General features: G+C 44.5%; 1 protein-coding gene across 1 annotated transcript in view; it reads left to right on the top strand.

Moving 5' to 3' along the window:
- Nucleotides 1–331: 331 nt before the first annotated feature.
- The window catches only part of SNED1 (sushi, nidogen and EGF-like domains 1), an 85773-nt gene continuing 61811 nt past the window's right edge, over nucleotides 332–24293 (top strand). The window contains exon 1 of the mRNA XM_015416056.1: nucleotides 332–541. Coding sequence (XP_015271542.1) covers nucleotides 332–541 — 210 coding nt within the window. The remainder of the gene's footprint in view (nucleotides 542–24293) is intronic.

Here is a 24293-nt window from a genome sequence, read left to right as displayed (position 1 = left end):
TGTCCTGACCTGTGGGGCGAGGTTTGTAGTGTGAATGAGCCGCCGTCCCGTCCCCTCCCTGGCTTCTTCGGCGCAGAGGGCTCGGTGTGCGTGCGGGTCCCTCAGCCGCAGTCTTCGCCGCTGGCAGCCTCCTCTCGCTTCCCGGGAGCCGGCGCTGTCCTGCCGCCCGTACCCAGCGGGGCTCCCTGTCCCCTTCGGCCCGAGTCCTTGAATCCCGCCTAGCGTGCGGCTCCCCGGCCAGCCCCGTTTCCACGTTTCCCTCCTGCCACACGTGCCACCCCCTGGTCGTCGTCGTCGTCGTCTGCCCCGTGGTTCGGCGCCCGCAGGGGAGATGCGAGGCCCGTCCGGCTGGATGGTGCTGCTGGCGCTCGGCAGCTGGCTCCGGCTGCGGGCGAAGGGCGCCGTGCCTCTGGCTGACTTCTACTCCTTCGGGCCGGCACAGGGAGACGCGGCCACCCCGCAGCAGGACGACGGCGGCTCTGGGCTCCGGCCCATCGCCGTGAAGTTCCCCTTCTTCGGCGCGGCTCACACGGCGCTCTACGTGAGTAGTTGCCCGCCGCCGGGCTACAGGGACGCGAGGGCACTCCGAGTCCGCGCGGGCTTTCGGCTTCCCTGCGGTCGCTTAACGCGGGGTAGTTACCCCGGGATGCTCTGTGCGCATATTCCCCCACCCCACCCCCAATGCCTAAAGTTGGAATGGCACCCTTGCGTAGCAGTCAAAGGAGAGACTTATTATTTGGCCACCCGAGCTTGCGTGAATTGCTGCCACGAAGCGGCGCCTGTCAACCTGGTTGTACCGGGTCAGATGTTACTTCCTCCGTATGACTGGGAAGGGAACGCTCCACGGTTAATCGCTTGAAAACGGCACCCTGAGCATGTTCGCTCAGAAGTAAATCCCATCAGTTCTGTAGACGTTAGAATTGCAACCCCACAAGAGTGTCTGAACTGCCCCAAAGGCAGTCTAAAAGATGCTATTGGCTTTTTGACCCTCTAGCTATAATATAGCTTCTGCATTGTACATAGCCGGCATAACAGGAGATGCTGGAGGATGAGTTCAGTCCCTTTCGCTGTATTAACATGAACAGAGACTCATAATAAATCTTGGATCCTGTATCGTTTGTACTGGTAGCTAATGCCAATGAACCAAGGAGTTCACTGCAGCAGAAGGGACTGGTTTGTTTGTAAACATATATCCACAAGCATGCATGCACATGCACAGATTTCTCAGTGTTCCTCTGCTGAGGGAGTGTTTGTCTTCAGCCATTAAACATCATGCAGAGATCCTGGCGATAGAGTTATATAGTCAATTTAATACAATGAGGAAGCATGATAGTGCTGTTTTCTAGCCAGTTGAGCATCCTAGCCAGCTACAGTCACCAAAAGAGTCAGGGTGTTACTAACCGCAAGTGATCAACCTCCAGATGATTCTACAGAATCACAAGATGGTCTTTAAAAACAAGATCTGGAAAGACAATATGTTTACCAGCTGTTTTATGGTCCTTTCAAACATGTTGAAATGCCCCCCCCCCCCAGTCATGGGAAACCTCCTTTCCCCCTCCATAGCAGATTGTAATGAGCAAGTATGTCACTTAACTGCCTTGGAAATCACAGAGTCACACACAACCAGAAGTTGTGAAACCAAAATACAATTTTTATTAGCCTGAGCACATCTGAATGATCAAACTATCTTGGCTATATCTTCTGGGCCTACTAGGAATATAATATCAGAACCTTGAGCCCTAAAAATGTGGAATAGTATTTTCTTATTTTCTTCAGATCATTTAATATGGCTGGAAACAAGCCACTGGGATAAATGGCCTATGATCTAATCATGATGCTAATAGTAATGTTTTTAAAATGTGTAGCGATTTTGACTGTTTAGGATGTTTCATAAACAACAGCCCTGTAAGGTAGGTCAGTTGCATCATCCTCATCTTCCAGGCATGGGTTAAAGCTGCAAGAGAATGGTTTGTCCAGTAAATTCATAGTAGAGGAGAGAACTGAAGCAGACCTTTTTAAATTCATGCCTTTTAGCCACTGTGTTGCATAGTGGCTAAAAGGCATGAATTTAAAAAGCAGATGCCTTTTAGCCACTATGCTGCATATGTTCCCAAGAAGATTTATTCTCAAACTTCCATGTTCTGGGTATCCTTTGATTCTTGGTATTTAAAGCTAACAGTTCTTGCCATGCCAAATAATTATATTGCTTTGCTGTGATCTGATTGGCAACACTGGCAAACTGCAGGAACCCCCTCCCCCACTTCTGGTCATAATCTCTGCTCTCCCAAACTAGAAATGGATTACTTTAAGCTAGTTGATTTTTGCTCAAAATGTTTTGCTTGTGGTCTTATTTTTTTAATCACTTCCAAAGGCATCTGGATTTACTTGGGGACAGTCAAACAGTCTAATTCAATTTAAGACATCAAAGCAGTAACAGGATGTTGAGAATCAGTGTGTCTTTGCTATATGAGGCAATTATATTCTGTGGCCAGGGCGGTTCAGTGGCCTGGAAGCTCTGGGTTCAAGGACAGTCCTCTGCTTGATCAGGTTCTCCCAGCTTTTTTTACTATCTAGATCTGTGGGGTGATCTGGGTGTAGGAGTACTCTGGAGGCCGTCATAATTTACAAACAGGCTGGTGGCTTTAGGATTGGGTGACATTCTCAATGAGAACCTGATACACAGTTTAGAAGACTAAAGTGTAAAGAAAAGTGTTGTTTTAAAAAAGTCTCCTTACTAGCCATGATAGAAGACAGGAAATTGTTTACAAGATGACAAAAAAATTCTCATTTCCTGGACAGAGCAGTGGATGTTGAAGCTGACTCCAGAGAGTTTTCTACAACAAAACCGTGACATAGTCTTAAGAGATGTCTATTGTTCTGTAAATAGGTTAGCAAAGAGAGAGACTTATGATTAGCCAAAAATATCACCTCTTAGGTAGATGGTAATTAATCACGATGGTGTAAGCGCAGGCCAAACACACTGCCTAGATGGATATCACTTCCGTGTGGTCAGTTGTGGGCACCATGTAACAAGCACGTTACACCCAGAAAACCAACCCTCCTGCAAAGAGTACAGGTAGCAAAAGAGACACATACACTTATTGCATCTGATGGTGTACGTGCATTACCTGGCATCAGGGGTCATTTCGTAGAAAAAGAGGTGCAGGAGCTCATTAGCATAACTTATTATCATAGCTTGTTTGCATATGCCACACCCCCTGGCATCACCGGAAGTGAGTCAGAAGACAACACCCACCGCTCAGGCTCTACTGGACTGTTTTGGATTGCTAAGTAATGGGGGGGGGGACAGGTGCAGATCTGCCCTCACAGAGGAGGGAGAGCTTGTACCTGAATAAAACTTGGTCTTAAAGGTGCCACTGGACTATTTTAGATTGATAGCTATGGGGGGGGGAGAGAACATGCAGATCTGCCCTCACAGAGGAGGGAGAGCTTGTACCTGAAGGTGGGGGGGGGCTCTGCAATTTACCTGGTTGCTTCTTGCTCCTTGTGGCCCAACTGAGGGCTGCTGGGAGCAGGGGACGGGGCTTGCTGCATGTGCCCACCCCCTGGGCTCCTTACTGCCAGAGCGCTCCCACAGGAAATGACCCCTGCCTGGCATGGACATGATATCCGTATGGGTAGTTTGTCTTTTGTGAAACTACCATTAGATTTGCACTTGTATCTTAGAAAACTGAGAACTTGTGCTGTTTTGTACTCTGTTATAGCAGAAGTTTAGGAGGCAGTATACATGCAGTTGAGTATGTATTTTTACTCATGGCTCTGTTGCAAAACAGTTCTTTGAATCTTTGGGTACACACTGGCACATACAGCTTACCTGGTAGCTGGCATTCAGCTTATAAACATATTTTTGAAGACTGCTGCTTGAAAATTGCATACAATTGGGAACTCTTTCTTAACTTCCTCTTCCCTCACATCAGATTTCACTTGCTAGACAATGGCAATACATTTGGTGTCATGAGAATAAGTAATCAGCTCAGAGATGGTTAGTGAACCCAAGCATGGTGTACAGAGCCCTGTGAAGCCACTATTTTGTTCATGGGATCTCTGCTTCCCCACTCCCCACACTGTAGCTGTTAACATTGTGAGGCAAACCCAGGAAATGGCTGAAAAACAACTATTTTAAACAAGTGTTTGGCTAAGATGTCAAAAAGAGAATGTAATATTTAGTACATGCACACAGTGAACAAGATATCACAATGCTACATAGCCAGTCAGATTTGTCCTTGTGCCAATGTCACTGATAGCAAATGAAGTGAAAACAACACTTCTTAAAGAGGTTAAAAAAATCAAAACTGTTGGGGGGGGCTTTGTTGCTGCTGTGAGAAGGTTCTCAAAAACCAGTACATAGTCTTGTATCAGTCCAAGGGTTTGTAGAAAGCACTGTAAGTCCTTTGACTTGGCACATGTATAGTGCAAAATGGACTGAAAAGGGTGTAGTTCTGCTTAGGACTACAATGCTGAAGTAATAAAGGGTAATCTAAGAGAAGTAATGATAACTTTTTTCATCCTATTAATGTATAGGGGGAGGCAACACAATTGAATGTGAACAATTATTCTGCTTGACCCACTTGCAGTAATGTCAGAAGGGCTCCAAGGAAGAAGAAGAAGAAGAGATTGGATTTGTACCCCGTCCTTCACTTGGAGTCTCAGAGCGGCTTACAAACTCCTTTCCCTTCCCCTCCCCACAGCAGACACCCTGTGAGGTGGGTGGGGCTGAGAGAACTCTGACACAAACTGCTCTTTTTCAAGGACAGCTGTGCCAGAGCTTGTGACTGACCCAAGGTCACATCAGCAGGTGCAAGTGGAGGATTGGGGAATCAAACCCGGTTCTCCCAGATTAGAGTCCGCGCAGGGGAGCAAAGAGTGAGAGGAAAAACAGTCCCATTCATCACAAAGGAAATTAAGTGAAGAAATAATTAGGATGAATGAAATGACAGTGCAAGAGCAGACCTCTGGTTTGAGCAGGAATAACAGCTCTTGTCTAGGAGCAATAAATCAGTAACACAAGGATGGACAGTAAGGCCAGATGACCTGTGAATAGATTTACCTTGAAGAGCAATTTAAGGAGTTCTGAATGCAGACGCGAGGGGGCAGTATAACAAGTAACAATACCCAACTGAGGAAGAGCACCTTCTGCCTGGGATGCACAGATTCCACAGTCCACATATGTGGTTTACCACACAGTATATAATGCATGTATTGTTATAAATTGGGTCACATAATTTATGGTGATTTATCATTTGTGTTCCTTACATATGATTGCCTCAAACTGAGGATTTGTTCCCTAACTATATAGCTAGCAGGCTGAGCTCTTCACCTGAGGTAATATCTTGGTTCTTGGTAGCATTCTGGAATAGGGCCCTCCAAGATCTGAATGGTGATTAAACTTGGTAAACTTCATGTTTATGACCTTGTGGCAAATCAGATTTATCTCAAAATCTGACACACTGGAGATCTGTCTATGCAACTTGAGGTATTTGCCCAGCACTGTGGTATAGTACAGTTCTTGAGTTACTTAATGTGTTTGGACTTGTATGAGTGGTACAAAGTATGTGTGTCAAGTGCCTTTTGCTCCTGGTAATTTTATAGTTGAGTGTTGAACATGGTTCTCCTGGAGAGCTTGGGCCTGAGGCAGTGTATTATTAAGGTTTCCCTTGCTCGAAGGCCAGTCGAATCCGACTCTAGGGGGCAGTGCTCATCTCCGTTTCCAAGCCGAAGAGCCAGCACCATCCAAAGACGTTTCCGTGGTCATGTGGCCAGCATGACTAAACGCTGAGGTGCATGGAACGCTGTTACCTTCCCACCAAAGCAGTACCTATTTATCTACTTGCAATTTCTTGCTTTCAAACTGCTAGGTTGGCAGGAGCTGGGGCCAGAGACAGGAGCTCAATCCGTCATGCAGCACTAGGGTCTTGAACTGCCGAACTACAGCCCTTCCATTCTGCAGCTCAGTGTCTTAACCTCTGAGCATTATTATCAATCCATATATACTTGGGTTGCAAACCAGTTGTTGCAATGTTTTTGAATACATAGGTCCACATGGATCATTGCAAAAATATTTTCTCACTCTTTGTCTCTGTGGTCTGTTGGTCAGAGTCCTTCTTTGCACTAGTATAATTGAGATGATTCCTCATCACCATCCTTTCCTGTAGCTACTTCAAGAACTTTGGCTTGGATCTTGACTGCTGCTGCCTCCCCTTCTAGATGGTGTCTTCCTGGTTATATTTTTCAGCTTAGCTTTCTTACAGTGGCAATGACAGCAGCTTCTGACTTCATGGTTGCCCGTTTGCCATTAAGTGGCACAGTCTGATTTATCATCTCAATCTGACCTTGTTCTGCTTCATGAGTTTATCTAGATGTTTCCCATGGAAGGACTTGTGAAATCACTAGGAATGTCACAGAAGCCTAGCATTCTGGTTCACATTTGAAATCTTCAGGTTATAGAAAGCTCTGTCATTGCTGTGTATCTCAAATCACCTCACTACCAGGAAAGTGGCAGATGACTCCTCATTCACTAAGCGGAAAACATAATATTCTGACCGAGTGGTGATAAATTTCCAAAGGATCAGAGCAAGTTCAGTGTGCTCTGTTTCTTGGTGACTGCACTGTAATAAGAACTTCAGCCTTATCCCGTAATAATAATGTTAGATGATTGAGTTTTGACTTGGGAAGCCTGCTTCAAATGTTCACACAGGCCAAATGCACACTGGGTGACTTTGCACTGGACTCTTTGTTTCTGCTGAACATATTTCATAGGATTGTTGTAAGAAGACAAAATGGGATAACCCCCTACATGTTACCCTGAGCTCCTTGGAGGAAGGGTGGAATATGAGTACAGTAAACAGACATGTCCTTATCTCATCACTGTCCAGGGGGGAGGTAATAAATGTTTATTCTGACAGACATCTGGAGATACTTAAGGTGCCACAGCTGTCTGAAATGGGGGAATCTTTCTTATTGTTCTTTTGTAGACCCTACACATGAATCAAGAAAGGAGATTAGCTCACCAGAGCCAAATTAGGGCAGTTAACTTCTTTTTAAAAATTATCTGGTTTTGGTCTTCTGCCTGTTGTGCCTTACAAACAATGGTGATTACATTAAACAATGGACATGGGGAGAGAAAAGGTCAAGCCAGGACATTATAAATTATCTGTAGAAAAATTCCAGAGGCATTGGAGGATATTAGATGTGGGGATTCCAAGGAAATGTGCCTTTGGCTTGCTGTGAGAGTACAAAAATGGGTTCAGTGCTAGAGAAAATAGATGTAATATGGATAGAACATTGGTTTGTTCGTTAGATCCGAAGCGTGCGTGGAGGGGACTTATTAGTCACACAAGGCTACACTGCAAATATATAATTAAGCAAGTGGGCTGCATTTGATTTGCACATTTGAATATAATTAATGAACAACTTGGCTTTGGTAGAACTTCCTCTGGAATATGATGTTCAGTTCCTGAGCTCTGATGTGTGGAAAGACATTGACAAATTGGAAAGAATGTTAAGAAGGGCAATGAGAATGAATTTTCAAGACAGCATGAAGGAAGATAGAATGGCTATACTTTTCCTTGAAGTAACAAGAGAGATTAAATGGAGGACGAATAGATGGTTGAGGGATGGATTGGATTAGGTTGACAATAAATAATAAAATGTAACAAAGGTGAAAAGGGAATGATGATTTGTTGAAAGGCCAAGGATTATAAAGACTTTCAACAAAGGCGGCCAAGCATCTGCTGGGAAATCTTTGTCACATTTAAATCCCATTATACCACTTCAGGATCTCAGAGTGGCATAGGTGAGGTTTCCATTTTATCACTTATCCCTTGGCTAAGACAGCCAAAGCCACCCAGAGAGCTGAGTGGGGATCTGAGAGTGTACTTCCCACATCCAAATCTGATGCTGTGGGTCTTTCTTTTTTCTGGGGGGGGGGGTCACAGCTCACTTATGGCAATCCTGTAGGCTTTTCAAGGCAAGAGATATTCAGAGGTGGTTTGCCATCGCCTGCCTCTGTGTCACAACCCTGGCATTCTTTGGAGGTCTCCTGTCCAAATACTAGCCAGGGTTGACCCTGCTTAGCTTCTAAGCCTGAGTTATCCAGGTCAGGGCATTGCAGGTCTTAACAGTGTGTTAACTCTCTAGTTAGCACCAAGGGCTGATCCAAGGGACTTTTATTCCAGTTCTGCTGAGGCCTAGCTTTCACAGTCAGCAGATGTACTTGTAAACCTGAGCCAAGCTAGATGTTTGCTTTTAAAAGAGTTGGGTCCAGGTTCCTTACGGCCACGCAGCAGCTGTGGGGAATGGTTATTAATTTATTTTTATTTATTAAAACATTTATATCCCACCTTTCTTCTTGGAATATAAAGCAGAGCCCCTTGGGACTTGGAAAGTTGCTGCAGGATGAGGAAGGGTTCCTGCCTCCCCCCTCGTAGCCATTTCACTATGCTGAAACAGTGATGGGGAGAGTGATTACCCTGTCTTTGCTGTCCCCTGTGCACAGAATACTTCATGTGGAGCCAAGCAGCAAAAATGGGGAAATACCCCACCCCCATGCTGTTTTGGCACAGAAAAAGCTGGAGGAAGGGGGCAGGAGCTCTGCCTTCTCCCACATCAGTGTTCGAAGCCCAAAGGGGCTCTGCTTTATTCTCTAACAGCCTGCAGCTGCTTTATGGCTGTTGGAAACACAGACCCAACTGTTAAAAAAGTGAACATGTATTAGTTTGACCCGTTGTTTCTTAACTACTTTAACTGCAGGTGGGCAAGGGCTTTATGACTGAATTCCCTTCAAAGTGTTTCCTTTGTGTAGGAAACTAGCAAATATGGCTAGGATAGAACCATTTCCCCTAGCACCTAGTTTTCTAAGGGCAGGGAGTTCCCCCCCCCTGCTTTTTGCTTCTGCCTAATAAGCCCTTCTGATCTACAGAAAGCTGCTGGAGAGGGCACTGTGATGGAAACAGAGTTTGCAAGCAGGTAGAATTTCACTGTAGCCTTCAGAAGTCCAGTTATTCCCCCCCCCCCCCTATTTAAATGAGAAGGGGAACAAACCAAGGGTTCACTGAACCATGAAGGCACTTGCTTTTGCTAAGAAGTGAAGCCAGTTAGTTTTTATTTCTTAACATATGCACGAACATGGCAGTTCTTCAGAAGAAATAGGCCAATATAATATACAATTAAAACTAATTGAGTATTTCTGTTAAGTGGAAAATAGCACTGAAAATACTTTGCTGGTGCCATAGAAAAAGGGATAAACTCTTATGCCAAGTTCTTAGGGAAAGTTACAGAGCCTGTATGAACACTTACACTGTGCCACCAGGAACACACAGCAGCTGGGAAATGCCTACCATTCTCATAATGCTTGATGCATGCCTTGGGCTCTCTCACAGTCAGCCTACTGACTGCTGCTTCTAGTTGCTACTGTCAACCACTGCTCCTCTAGGTCAGTGATGGTGAACCTTTTGGAGACCGAATGCCCAAACTGTGACCCAAAACCCACTTATTTATCACAAAGTGCCAACATGGCAATTTAACCTGAATACTGAGGTTTTACTTTAGAAAAAACCACTCATACATTAACTTAAGATGATCCAAACAAAGTAAGGAAAGCAATCCCAAATGCTTTAATTTACTTAAAATTATTTGGCAGAGAATTCGACACTTTAATGATGGTCTGGGCCTGGCTGGGGCGATGGCATGCGTGCCCACAGAGGGGGCTCTGAGTGCCACCTCTGACACCCATGCCATAGGTTTGCCACCACTGCTCTAGGTCTTTGTTAACATTATGAAAGGGCATGCACATTTAAAATGGCTTCTTCTCACTTGCATCTTTAGCTATTGTCTTCCCTCTGGCAATTCTAACCATAAGGATCATCTGCACCACAATCCTTGCCTCTTTCTGTACAGCTGATTCATACAGCCTGTGGGATTGTGCAATGACTTCTTATCTTTTTTTCTTACCTGAAGCACTGTGCCCCATTGAATCCTAGTTTGATTCTGCACTGTACATATTTATTAGGATCTCAGCTGTACATGCAAAATTGTTGAAAATATCATGATATTAGGCTCAGATATTCAAAGATCAGTGTGACAATGAGTTACGTGTGCTCACCTTCCAACATCAGAAATACATTTCTTTCTAGGATTGCCAACCTCCAGGTAGTGGCTGGAGCTCTTCCTTTATTACAACTGCTCTCCAGGTGACAGACATCAGTGCATTGTGATAAATAAGATGGAGAAAATGGCCACTTTGGAAGGTGGACTGTATGGCATTGTACCCCATTGAAGTCCCTCCCTTCCCCAAAGCCTGGCCTCCTGAGCCTCCACTCCCAACATTTCCAGGTATTTCCCAACCTGGAGTTGGGAACCCCATTTCTTTCATATATGGTACGAAGTGTCCATGTTCTTAAACCCCTGGTTTTCTCATGTGCAGCCCGATTTGCACAAGTTTACTTAAAAGTAAATTAAGGATTGCATATTAGAATTGCAGCCCCAGAGTACTGAGAACTGGGCCCCAAGGTTTTGCCTTTGTGGTATATTCACTAGACCTCAAGGTTTTGCCTTTGTGGTATATTCACTAGACCTCAAGGTTTTGCCTTTGTGGTATATCCTCCAGGATATAAAATACATAGGAAACATTGAAGAACAAAGATTTTTATGCAGCCAAAGGCCTAGCAGTTTCTAGGTTTTTGTTAGGCCTGAAATAATCAGCTACCTACCATGTTTAAAACTGCCTTACTCCAGTGTGAACAGAATGCACAGCCCAGGTACTATTGGGGGCTAGAAGGAGCAGATTTATCACACCTATTTAGCAATGCCTCCATTGATTACCAATCAATTACAGGGTTCAGTTTATTGTATGCACAGTTTATGAAACAATTATACATTTTGCACTCTGCCACTGACTAACAGATTGACTTAGTAGGTACACTTAGCACTTCCATTATATATATTATGCTGGAAGAATAAAATGCTAACTTGCTATTCTGCTAATCCTTGTGGCCTTGGCTGGCCAATTACAACTGTGCATTTGTCGGTTAGCCTAGCTAAATGGAGAACAATAATACCTTGTAACTATATCAGCTAATATAGATACTTTTAGAGCTGCAAACAGAAGAAGCATCTATTGTTTGACTAAAAGGTAAAACAAAACTTTACTTGGGAAAACCCAACCAATAGGTCTTAGGCCAATTAGAAATAGGTGACAAAGTTGTGACGAAGTTTAATGGAACCAATAGTTGTGCTTTGTTTATTTGATGTCATAAAGTAAAGGTTCCCTTGCTCAAAAGCCAGTCGAATCCGACTCTAGGGTTGCGGTGCTCATCTCCGTTTCAAAGCCGAAGAGCCAGCGCTGTCCGAAGACGTTTTCGTGGTCATGTGGCCGGCATGACTAAACACCAAGGCGCACGGAACGCTGTTACCTTTCCACTGAAGTGGTACCTATTTATCTACTTGCAATTTCTTGCTTTCAAACTGCTAGGTTGGCAGGAGCTGGAACTAGAGACAGGCGCTCACTCCGTCATGCAGCAACCCGGGTCTCGAACTGCTGAACTACCGACCTGCCACAGCCTGCAGTTCAGCATCTTAACCACTTGAGCCACCGCAGCTCCTTTTGATGTCATATTAAGTATAAAATTCCATGTCACCCTTTGTAATACTCAAAGAGTCTGTTGGGTATTCAGGGGTTCCAGACTTTGATATCTGTACTCTTCCTTTATTAATTTATAACTTTCTTAGTGTTTTCTCCTCTACAGGACTGTGTTGTGTGTTTCTCAAATTGGGTTGGGCAAACACAACCAGAGGCACCATTTGTGTCTAACAAATTCAAGGTACTACTTATTACCTACAGTGTCCTGAATGGCCTTGGGTTAGGGTTATCTGTTTCCAGGTGGGGCTTGGAAATATCCCAGAATTACAACTCATTTCCAGACTGCAGAAATCCATTCTGGAGAAAATGGCTACTTTGAAGGACAAGACTATATGGTATTATACTCCAGTGAAGTTTGTCCTATTCCCAAACTTCACCCTCCCCTGGATCTACCTCCAGATCTCCAGGAATTTTTGCACCCAGAGTTGGCAGCCATGCCTTGGGCCCACATACTTTGGAACCACGTACCTGCAAACTTTTCCTATCCAGAGATGGCAACTGTACCATTTCTGGCAAAGCCGGAAGTGAAGGCATTGGACACGCTAGAATTTCCAAAAACTCTATTCCAGTGTGCTCCCCAATCCCCCCCCCCCCAATCTCTTCCTGCAGGCATTTCAGTTGCTGGAGAGCACAGTGAAGGTTTGCCAGAAGGTCTCCCACTATAGTAACTGCCTGTACACATGCATTCTCTGCTGTGGCTCCCACCTTGTGGAATGGCCTGCTTGAGGAGGCCAGGAGGGCTCTCGCATTTCTGTCATTCCACAAAATATCCAAAACAGGAGGGCAGTTTCATAAAGGGATTGCTACAATCAGTTCAGTAGGGTGCTTTCATAGGGAATAGGACTGTAGTCTACTGCAGCCTTTATTGTAGATGTTTTGCTTTTATTGCATTGTCTTTCACTTTCTGCCTTTTATATGGGTATATCTTGCCTTAGACAGTTCGTTCACATTGTTTTCTGATTCTGTAATCCTAGTCCTAATTGTATTGTTCATTGGATGCCTTATGCCATTTGATTCAGGGGTTTTTGAAAACATATTTTGTAACCCATCTTCACTCTCAGCAAGTAAGGCAGGCTATTTACATAAAGTAAAAAAAATCCATGGTATCATTGGTGCAACAAGCTTAGCATTTATTTATTTATTTATTTCCTCTATACCCTGCTTTTCTCCCCAATAGCCCAGGTTATCCTGAGCTCATTAGAGCTTGGGAGCTAAGCAAGGTCGCCCACAGTCAGTACTTGGATGCGTGACCAGGTTTGCTATGCAGAGGAAGGCAATGGCAAACTACCTCTGCTCATCTCTAGCCATGAACACCCTGTGGATGAGGTTGTGACTTTTAATTGCACATTATTCATTTCTCCCTAATGAGACCCAACATGGGTTACATAATTCTTTTCTCCCCTATTTGATCTTCACAACAATCCTGTGGGGTAGATTATGTTTGAGAGTATGTGACTGGCCCAAAGTCATCCAGCAAGTTTCCATAGCAGAGAGGTGATTTGAACCTGTGTCTCCCAGATCCTAGTCCAGTGCTCTTAACCACACTACCACACATGTGCATATTTTAACATATGTTATCCAAGGCTATTTTTGGGCAGGAACGCACAGGAACGGAGTTCCGGCTGGCTTCAGAGTTGGCCACGCCCACTACAGCTAAAACCTCTGTGCGCATGGCTACAGAGGGAAGGCCTGGAGAGCGACTCCCCCCCCCCCAGAGACTCCGAAGCGGGCAAGCCAGGGGGGCCCCCTGGAAGGATCGGGGAGGCATTTAAGGGCCAGCTTGCCAGGCATCCCGCAGCCGTGGGGCAATTGGGCAAGTCAAGGGAAGACATGGGGGTGTGGCCTATTATGCTAATGAGTTCCTGCTGGGCTTTTTCTACAAAAAGAGCCCTGAATACATGTGCAGAAGATGGCTATGGGTGCAGGGGGAGCAAATAGTATGTCGTGTCCCAGGGCCCCAGAATCTCAGCTGTGCCACGGCAATAGGAATTGCAGGGGGGCAGGCAAGCAGGCATGACCCTCCCCCTTCTTCATCTCCTTCTTAAAAGTGGTTCATACAGAACTCGTCAGTACTTTAAGACTCTACCCCTTTCTGGGTGCTCTCTGTCTTGGAAGAGGGGTGTGTCAAATTTTCTTGCCCTTTTACCTTAATAAGGGACAGGGCAACTTCTGAATTTTGTCCTGTACCTAAAAATAGTCTTCCAGTATCAGATAAGCACATAGCGGCAATATATATTTTAAGAATCCTTCTACAGCACTTTTCAATAAGAAGCCCTTGAGGCAGTTTACGTATAGTACAATCCAAAGCATAATAAACCAAAATGAATAATATTGTTCCTCTAGAATAAGCTCTGTTATGAAAAGGGATATAAAATTGTATCTAACAAACCCCACAACATGTTCTGTTCAACAAAGCATGCAAAAATACACTGATTCTGGTAAGAGTGGCAAATCCCTGAAATCAGTTGTATATATTAGTCGGTTTTTGTTACTGCAGTTACTAAAGAAGGGTTTTGCATGGCCTCAGTGGTGCTAGGTGGAAGGAGAAACACCCACCACCACCACCACGCTGTCCTCTGCCCTAGATATTCTTGCCAGCTCTGGTGGAGTCTGTACTTGAACTTTAAAATTTGAAAATGCTCAAGTTTATCCACCCATTCACTTCTCTCATCTTATTCCTTTGCTTTTCCAATGTAATCCTTCCCTTTGTTACCCAAATGTGTTGATGTCAAATTTGGGGTGTAGTTCTACAGCTTTAATAGTATTATGTAATAATTTTATAATCCACCTGAGATCCTACCCAACATATGGTTTTGGAGAACATACATGAGTTGCATTCTGTTTTCCTTTCATTGCTTCTTGTCAGTGAATATTATGTTTTTATATCAATAAAAATCACACATCCCACTTGTGTACTTTAGTCTTTCCCCTGCCCCTATCCAGACCACACTGGCTCAGGTCCAACTTGTGTGGAATGGCTATAAAAAGGCTCCTATCCTTTGTAATGGAGCCAGACTTTTAGTGGGTTGCCTTTGGCAGTACTGTAAATGGCAATACCGAGTGTGCAAGGCAAAGATGAGTCAGGCTGAGAACCTCGGCAAGATACACTTTCTTGGGGCAATACATTTTCACAAAACATGAAATGTGCTGTGAAGAGGGGTTAGGAGTCCTGAAATCCTTTCTGGAAAATTCTGCCTTCTTCCTAGACTTGCAGTTGGCTCATTTGCTGACAGGGTCTTATTCCTGGAGCAGCCAGTTGATAGTGAACTTGACAGGTTTGCAAGGCAAGAGACATTCGGAGGTGGTTTGCCACTGACAGCCTTTGTATAGCAACCATGGACTTCGTTGGTGGTCTCCCATCCAATTAAAAACCAGGGCTGACACTGCTTAGCTTCTGAGATCTGATGTGATCAGGCTACCTGGACCAGAGCATAAATGTTAATAAAAATATATTATTGGCCTGATCTCTTTGGAGAGGGGTGTCCTTTTCAACCAGATGCTTGCAAATGGTGGAGGAAATTGGCAAGTTTGAAACCCAAATACTGTCCAGACCAATGTTCCCTCTAATTTCTTTTCCCTACTGAGCCGAGCAGTTCACATTCTGTGCAGAATATAACTGCTGTAATCTTAAAATGGGCAGTGTGAGACCCTGTGTGGCTCCAGATTGCTGCTGAGTGGGGTTTCCTGCATTAATGAGCGGCTACTCATGCACACAGCTTAGAGGGATCACTGGTCTAGACCATAGGCAAAATATGTAAAAGTTTCCCTTTTCTTGAGTCCAGTTGCTCTTCCTCATCCACACATAGTTTTCCTAGTAGTTGGCTCAGCGATTATGTAAATATGACACTGATGATGGAGAAACATCCACCTGTTTGACTTTGTAATTGTGCTGATTCTTGTTTAAATTGGAATGTCGCCTGTGTGAAGCAGCTCGCTGGTGGTGGAAATTCATCAAGTCACAGCCAATTTATGGCGACCCTGTCAGGTTTTCAAGGCAAGAAACATTCAGAGGTGGTTTGCCATCGCTTACCTGTGCATAGCGACCCTGGACTTCCTAAGTGGTCTCCTATCCAAGTATGGACTAGGGCCCACCCTGCTTGGCTTCTGAGATCTGACAAGATTGGGCTAGCACATGAGTGCAACACCTGCCTGAGGCTGCCAGTCCCTGCGTGTCCCTGAACATATGTAGCTTGCTTTGTACAGGTGGCGACCCGTTTTAAATGAGATAATGTGTGAGTACAAAATGGACAAACCACTTAGAAGTGTTTGGTGACATACCATGTCAGGCTCAACCTGCCTTGCCTTTTGTGGCTGATAGCACATAGTTGGGTGGGTTTGTCAAGTGGGTCCAGGAGGCAATAAGCACTTTTCTGTGGGAGGGTGTAGTTCTGACTACTTTAAAAGAAGTGGTCATAAGACCTCTCATGAGGAAAGTATCCCAGGACCTGAATGCCCTAAATAATTACTGCTGAATGGCCAGCATGTGATTCTTGGGTAAAGTGCTCAACCAGCTGGTGGTTACGTCGCTTCAGGAGGTTTTGGAGGACCCTGTTTACCTAAACCCATTTCAATCTGGAATCGGGCCTGGGTTTGGGATGGAAATGGCTTTGGTTACTCTGACTGACCATCTTTGATGGGAGAGTAACAGGAGGAATGCATCCCTCTTGATTCTCTGGGACCTCTGGGCACCGTGCTTCAGTGGTTCTGCTCTGCCTTGTTCCAGAAGGTAGTCTCAGCCCTGTGGGGAGTATGATGTGGAGTCCTGCAGGGGTCAGTTTTGTCCCCTATGCTGTTTAACATATGCATGAAACTGTTGAGAGATCACTTAGGGATCTGAAGTGAGGTGCCACCAATTTTAAAATAATAACAATAAATTTATTTTTAATGGTAACCCCCAAACAGAAAAGAAATGAAAAAATATAACAATGGTGGCAAGTCTACACATAAACATCTATAAAAGTTTTCTACATATCTAAAAATATGCAAATACTTATTTTTCCTTAACAGCTGACTTTACTTAATGACAAACCGGCTTGTCACTGCATCCTAATGATGCTGGTGTGTGTGTGTGGGGGGGGACTTCACTTTATTTATTTATTTATTTATTTGCATTTATATCCCGCCCATCCCACAGACGGGCTCAGGGCCAGTAACACTATTATAATAAATACAATTTCAGTTTAAAATATGATAAAACGTTATAACAATTAAAAACAATGGGTACAGCTTGAAACAGTGTCAGTTGGCTATAAAGTTCTGGCCCAATGGTACAGTGAATTAAAGGCCAGTTGCCGGTGGTCAGTAAATAGACGGGTGACAGCAACCTCAGGGAGGGCATATATGGGTGCCCATTGCCTCAACCAAAGGCCTGGCGGAACAGCTCCGTCTTGCAGGCCCTTGCGGAATTGAAGAAGATCCCGCAGGGCCCTGGTTGCAATAGGGAGCATGTTCCACCAGGCTGGGGCCAGGACAGAGAAAGCCCTGGCCCTGGTTGAGGCAAGATGATAAATGTGCTCTGCTCCTTTTGCAGAGTGGTTCTAGGAAAACTATTCTGGGGGAGTGGAAGGTAGCAAAGACCATTATCAGGGAAGTAAAGATTTTTTCAATACATATTATACTTTATATAATGGAGTTAAATACAAATTTAATCCACATTATAGGAAAATAAACATAAGTGAAAGCTATGGAAGCAAAAGGGATAGAGAGATATTTGATGGGTATGCTTTTGGTTTCTAAAGCGTGCAGCCCTTGATATTAATGATCTCTCATAGGTTCAGTTGGATGGCACATGAGCAAATGTTGATCAGCTATTTACCCGGCCTTGGGGGTTCTTGTGATGTCATGCGACACATAGGGTCATTAGCTCCGGGCTGGGAAATACCAGGAGAATTTGGGGAGGGGAGGGACTTCCATGTTGTATACTGCCGTAGAGTCCATCCTCCAAGGCATACATTTTCTCCAGGGAAACTGATCTCTGTTGCCTGAAGATCAATTCTAATTCCAGGAGGTCTCCAGGCCCCACCTGGAGGCTGACAACCCTATCTAGTATGCATGTTATTTCCAACCACTATGGGGTAAAACTCTATTGGGAAAAAGACAAATATAAGTTTGTTCCCTTCTTAACCTAGGCTTGCAAAACTAAGGTACAGGAGGCAGAAAGGGGGGGGGGGGGGGGGATGTAGCTGTTAGCCCCAGAGCAAAGTAACGTGCGGCAGCCTGATCACATGTCCCGTCGAGGTACCGTGGTTAGGCCGTTAGGTGCCGATCACACGGCTATCCTACAGCACGGCAAAGAAGCGGCATGGCGCAATCACACTGGTAATCGCTAGGCGCAGCTTCCATGGCAAACGGGAATTTTTTTTCTCGCCGAAGTTTGCGCATGCACATGATTGTGTGCATCCTGTGGAGACTTACAAAAAAAACCCCATCCGGTTTGCGATGGGACATGGACAGGTGCCAGATGCCACGGGATTCACATGGAAATGCAATCAGACGCCTGCCCTTGCCCCGCGTTTTCCAGAAACTAGTACCTCGTATGTGGTAGTTTTTTATTCCGCATCTTCGACGAGAAGCCACGGGTTAGCCACAGGTGCGCTACACCTCCAAGATGTTCCGGTGTGATCGCGCCCAGAAAATCCGCGGGACAATCGTGCCTTCAGCGCAGCAAATGCTCCGTGTGAACGGGGCCTAATGTTATTTTAATTCTATTATTTAATTGTTGTACACCGCCCTCAGACCATCTGGGGAGGGCAGTATATAACATAAATAAATAAGTCTGTAATTCCTTCCAGTCTCTAGCTAGTTATCTAGGATAACATTCTTATATATCTAGGATGAGCAGCAATGCCACATAAGTATGAGGTAGTGAATAATACATCTCTCACTGCTACAGGAGATGGATGTATTGCTCCCATTTTCACAGGTACTAACAACAGAAGGCTTCAGTTTCCATTGGTGTGTGATTTCATAGCTGACCCTAGCATTTTACATTGCATATGTTCTTCTTAGCAATATTTTATTTGGCAATAACTGCATGAGGAATGACTCAAGGGAACTTAGGATGTACTAAAAATGAAATAGTTTGATGCATGGGTCCTTTAGGAGGAGAGAGGTGTAATTTTAAAGGAGGTTTTATCTCATTAGCATGCTGAACTTTGGTTTCGACTGTTGGCTGTAAGGGGGAGTCATTCTGGGAAAGGCCTACTGGACTAAAATGCTCATTCCCCAGGCGTTTCAGAACTGAATGTGCTTGTCACTTTTGCCTACTTACAGCTGTGCTAGCACTCTGTGGCAAAGAATGCAGAGGACCAAGAGTATCCTGAAGATTGTCAATCCCACCCCCAAAGCTGTCTACTTATGTCTAGACTTGCCAACTCCACATTGGGAAATTCCTGCAGATTTGAAGGTGGGATTTGGGGAGGACTCTTGTGGCATATAATGCTGTAGAATCCGAAGTCCAAAGCAATCATTTTCTACAGGGAAACTGGTCTCTATAGTCTGCAGATCAGTTGTAATTCCAGGAGATCTCCAAGTCTCACCTGGAGGCTGCCAGTCATACCTATATCCCATAACAGTGCTTAGCACCCTTGGTATGCACCCTTGGTATGCAGCACCCTTGGAATGAAATGAGCACCAGACAAGTTCTGCTTATTGAATCCTTCAGATTGGCAGCAAAAGACTGATCTTAAATTCAGTCCTAGATGTAATGGAAGCTGTAGGCTTTCATGGTTGAAGTTAAACAGAAACTCACCAAACCTCCTTGTTCTGTGTTTTAAATGGTAAAGGCAAGCCAATCTGCTTGGCAATATTCACCAGCCTTAAAGACCTGTTTGCAGGTTATGCTGTAATATTTGAGCTCTGGGTGAGATTTTTTTTTACATGTTTGGCATAAGCAGCCATGGTGTGCTGTGGGCTGAGAGATCATCACTGGTCTTTGAGTTCAATGTTTGTTCTTCAGTTGTTGTAAGACAAGGTCAGTGTATCCTTATGAGGGGGACATTTGAGTTCACAAGGTGATCCTATATCACCAACAGCTTGAACTATTCTAAGGACTTCATTTTGTATATGTGTTTTTGTTTTTCTTAAATGTCAGCCATTAGAAAAGGCACCACATGTTTCCCAGCACATTAAACCAATGTTTACTCTTTGTTTCCCTTGTCTCCCCCACCCCCGTGAGTATTTAATAGGATGCAGGGTTCAACCAGAAGATTGTGCTGTTCTTTGCACTACTAGATGAAGTTTGGGAATGTTCTATTTTTATCTTTAAAGACATTGGCTCAGGCTGGGATGTGACAAGGGCTCATCTGGAATAAGTAAATGTTCAATTGTGGGGCTGTGACTTTTTCAGATAAAGAGAGGGGGCCGGTGGTACCATAAGAGCACTAACTGCCATTTTGCTAAAACGGCTTGTTTCTTGAGTTGAGGTATGTGGGTGGTGTGACGTCAGCCTTGGCAAGTGTGTGTTACTTTGTTGGATTTCTTCTCTAGGGGCTTGGGAGCATTTTCCCCCTCTGTGTTGTTTCTGGGTTTAATTTAGATTTTTTCCTAATTGTTCTGGTTTCATATGTTGTGTTTATCGTTTTCCTGGTTACTTTCTTTTTATAGATTATGAAAGCAGTTTCTGCATGAATGCATCATCCATGACACATGTAATCAGAAAGTGGCTCTCTGACAAATAACAACAATTAACAATGGGGCATTCCCTGAGAGAGCCTTTGAGCCTCTTCCCTGATATGACATCCTGGGATATCTGAGAAATATGAATAGCAGATTCTATACATTTCCAGTTTGTGTATGGGAGGAATACATGTGCATTTAATTTGACTGTGCATTTTCAAACAATCTGGATGCAACAACTTTCAAAAATAGTTCTTCTGAATAGGAAGCCACATCTTAAGCCTTTTTTAAATGTAGATTTGGTGTATGGCCAACTGTAGTAAAGTATATATGTCAAAAGCACCCACTGAGCATCTCCAGCTGAGCACCAGTGTGCAGCAGACTATGTACCGGTCTAGAACATATATGATGCTGGCTCAGTCTGGAGGGTAAATTGCATTCCCCAAAGAAAGGTTTCTGGTGGTGGTGGAAAGTGCCATCAAGTTATAGCCAATTTATGGTGACCCTGTAGGTTTTTCAAGGCAGGAGAAATTCATAGATGGTTTGCAGTTGTCTGCCTCTGCATGGTGACCCTGGACTTCTTTAGTAGTCTCCTATCCGAGTACTAACCAGGGCCAACCCTGTTTAGCTTCCAAGATCTGACGAGTTTGGGCTAGCCTGGGGTGTCCAGGTCAGGGCAAAGAAAGGTCTTTGTTGTTGTTCAGTCGCACAGTCGAGTCCGACTCTTCGCGACCCCATGGATCATCTCCCTCCAGGCCCTCCTGTCTTCTGCCGTCCTCTGAAGTTGGCTCAATTTCATGTTCGGTGCATCGATGACACTGTCTAACCATTTCATCCTTTGCCGTCCCCGTCTTCTTTGACCTTCAATCTTTTCCAGCATCAGGGTCTTCTCCAGTGAGTGCTCCCTTCTCATTTGGTGGCCAAAGTATTTGAGCTTCAGTTTCATTATCTGGCCTTCCAGGGAACAGTCAGGGTTGATTTCTTTTAGGATTGACTGATTGGATCTTCTTGCAGTCCAAGGGACTCTCAAGAGTCTTCTCCAGCACCATAGTTCAAAAGAATCTATTCTTCGGCGCTCGGCCTTCCTTATAGTCCAACTCTCGCAGCCATACATGACTACTGGGAATACCATTGCTTTGACCATGCGGGCTTTTGTTGGCAGGGTGATGTCTCTACTTTTTATCATGCTGTTTAGGTTCGCCATCGCTTTCCTCCCAAGGAGCAGGCGTCTTTTAATTTCATGGCTGCAGTCACAGTCTGCGGTGATCTGGGATCCCAGGAACGTGAAGTCTGTCACTACTTCCACGACTTCCCCTTCTATTTGCCAAGGAGTGATGGGGCCGGATGCCATGATCTTAGTTTTTTTGATGTTGAGCTTCAAGCCCACTTTTGCGCTCTCCTCTTTTACTCTGAGCAAGAGGCTCTTTAGATCCTTTTCACTTTCAGCCATTAGAGTGGTATCATCTGCATATCTGAGGTTGTTGATCTTTTCCCCAGCAATCTTAATTCCCGCTTGTGATTCATCCAGGCCAGCATTTCGCATGATGTACTCTGCATATATATTAAATAAGCAAGGTGACAGTATACATCCTTGTCGTACTCCTTTTCCTATGCTGAACCAATCAGTTGTTCCGTATCCGGTTCTAACTGTCGCTTCTTGGCCCTTATACAGGTTTCTCAAGAGACATGTGAGGTGGTCTGGTACTCCCATCTCTTTAAGGACCTGCCATAGTTTGTTGTGATCCACACAGTCAAAGGCTTTAGCATAGTCAATGAAGCAGAAGTAGATATTTTTCTGGTACTCTCTTGCTTTCTCCATAATCCAGCGAATGTTGGCAATATGATCTCTCGTTCCTCTACCTCTTCGAAACCCAGCTTGTACTTCTGGTAGTTCTCTATCCACGTACTGTTGAAGCCTAGCTTGTAGGATCTTGAGCATGACCTTGCTAGCGTGTGATATGAGTGCAATTGTGCGATAGTTTGAACATTCCTTGGCATTGCCCTTCTTTGGGATTGGAATGTATACTGATCTTTTCCAATCCTGTGGCCACTGTTGCGTTTTCCAAATTTGCTGGCAAATGGAGTGCAGCACTTTAACAGCATCATCTTCTAAGACTTTGAATAGCTCAGCTGGAATACCATCACCTCCACTAGCTTTGTTGTTAGCAATGCTTTCTAAGGCCCATTTAACTTCACATTCCAGGATGTCTGGCTCAAGGTCAGTGATTATACCGTCGTGTTTGTCAAGGACATTGAGGTCTTTCTTGTATAGTTCTTCTGTGTATTCTTGCCATCTTTTCCTAATCTCTTCTGCTTCTGTTAGGTCCCTACCGTTTTTGTCCTTTATCATGGCCAGCTTTGCATGGAACGCTCCCTTGATTTCTCCAATTTTCTTGAAGAGATCTCTAGTCCTTCCCATTCTATTGTTTTCTTCTATTACTTTGCACTGTTCATTCAGGAAGGCCTCCTTATCTCTCCTTGCTGTTCTCTGGAAATCTGCGTTCAGTTGGGTAAATCTTTCCTTTTCGCCTTTGCCTTTCGCTTTCCTTCTTTCCTCTGCTATTTGTAAAGCCTCATCAGAAAGCCATTTTGCTTTCTTGCATTTCTTTTTCTTTGGTATGGTGGTGATTGCTGCCTCCTGTACGATGTCACGAACCTCTGTCCATAGTTCTTCAGGCACTCTATCTATCAAATCCAGACCCTTGAATCTATTCTTCACCTCTACTGTATATTCATCAGGGATGCGATCTAGGTCAAACCTGAATGGCCTCGTGGTTTTCCCAATTTTCTTCAGTTTAAGTCTGAATTTTGCAATGAGTAGCTCATGATCTGAACCACAGTCAGCTCCAGGTCTTGTTTTTACTGACTGGATAGAGCTTCTCCATCTTTGACTGCAAATTATATAGTCAATCTGATTTCGGTGTTGCCCATCTGGTGATGTCCATGTGTAGAGTCGCCTCTTAGGTTGTTGGAAAAGGGTGTTCGCTATGACCAGTGTGTTCTCTTGACAAAACTCTGTTAACCTTTGCCCTGCTTCATTTTGCTTTCCAAGGCCAAACTTGTCTGTTATTCCGGTTACCTTTTGACTTCCTACTTTAGCATTCCAGTCCCCTATGATGATGAGGACATCATTTTTTGGTGTTAGTTCTAGGAGGTGTTGTAGGTCTTCATAGAACCGGTCCACTTCAGCCTCTTCTGCATCAGTGGTTGGGGCATAGACTTGGATTACTGTGATGTTGAATGGTTTGCCTTGGAATCGGACAGAAATCATTCTGTCATTTTTGAGATTGTATCCCAGTACTGACTTTTGCACTCTCTTGTTGACTATAAAGGCCACACCATTTTTTCTATGAGATTCCTGGCCACAGTAGTAGATATAATGGTCTTCTGAGTTAAATTCGCCCATTCCTGTCCACTTTAGTTCACTGATTCCTAAGATATCGATGTTCAGTCTTGCCATCTCATTTTTGACCACGTCAAGCTTACCTTGATTCATAGATCTTACATTCCATGTTCCTATGCAGTATTGTTCTTTGCAGCATCGGACTTTCCTTTCACCATCAGACACATCCACAACTGAGCGTCCTTTCGGCTTTGGCCCAGCCGCTTCACTCTTTCTGGGGTTACTTGTACTTGCCCTCTGCTCTTCCTCAGTAGCATATTGGACACCTTCCAACCTGAGGGGCTCATCTTCCGGCGTCATATCTTTTAGCCTTTTGTTATTGTCCATGGGGTTTTCTTGGCAAAGATACTGGAGTGGGTTGCCATTTCCTTCTCCAGTGGATCACACTTGGTCTGAGTTCTCTGCTGTGGCCTGTCCGTCTTGGGTGGCCCTTCACGGCATAGCCCACAGCTTCATTGAACTGCTCAAGCACCCTCGCCACGACAAGGCAGTGATCCATGAGGGCGAAGAAAGGTCTACACTAGCCAAATGAAAAACAATGAAGAGGATGCACCTAGTACCAAGTATCCTAGGAAAGGCCAATGGTCTGATTGAGAAAGGAGGCAGTCTGTGCTTGTA

This window comes from Gekko japonicus, unplaced genomic scaffold (genome assembly GCF_001447785.1).
Source record: "Gekko japonicus isolate JY-2015 unplaced genomic scaffold, Gekko_japonicus_V1.1 scaffold300, whole genome shotgun sequence".
NCBI classification, from domain to species: domain Eukaryota; kingdom Metazoa; phylum Chordata; class Lepidosauria; order Squamata; family Gekkonidae; genus Gekko; species Gekko japonicus.
The sequence above is the reverse complement of the archived record's forward strand: the minus strand, read 5'-3'. Positions and strand labels throughout refer to the sequence as shown.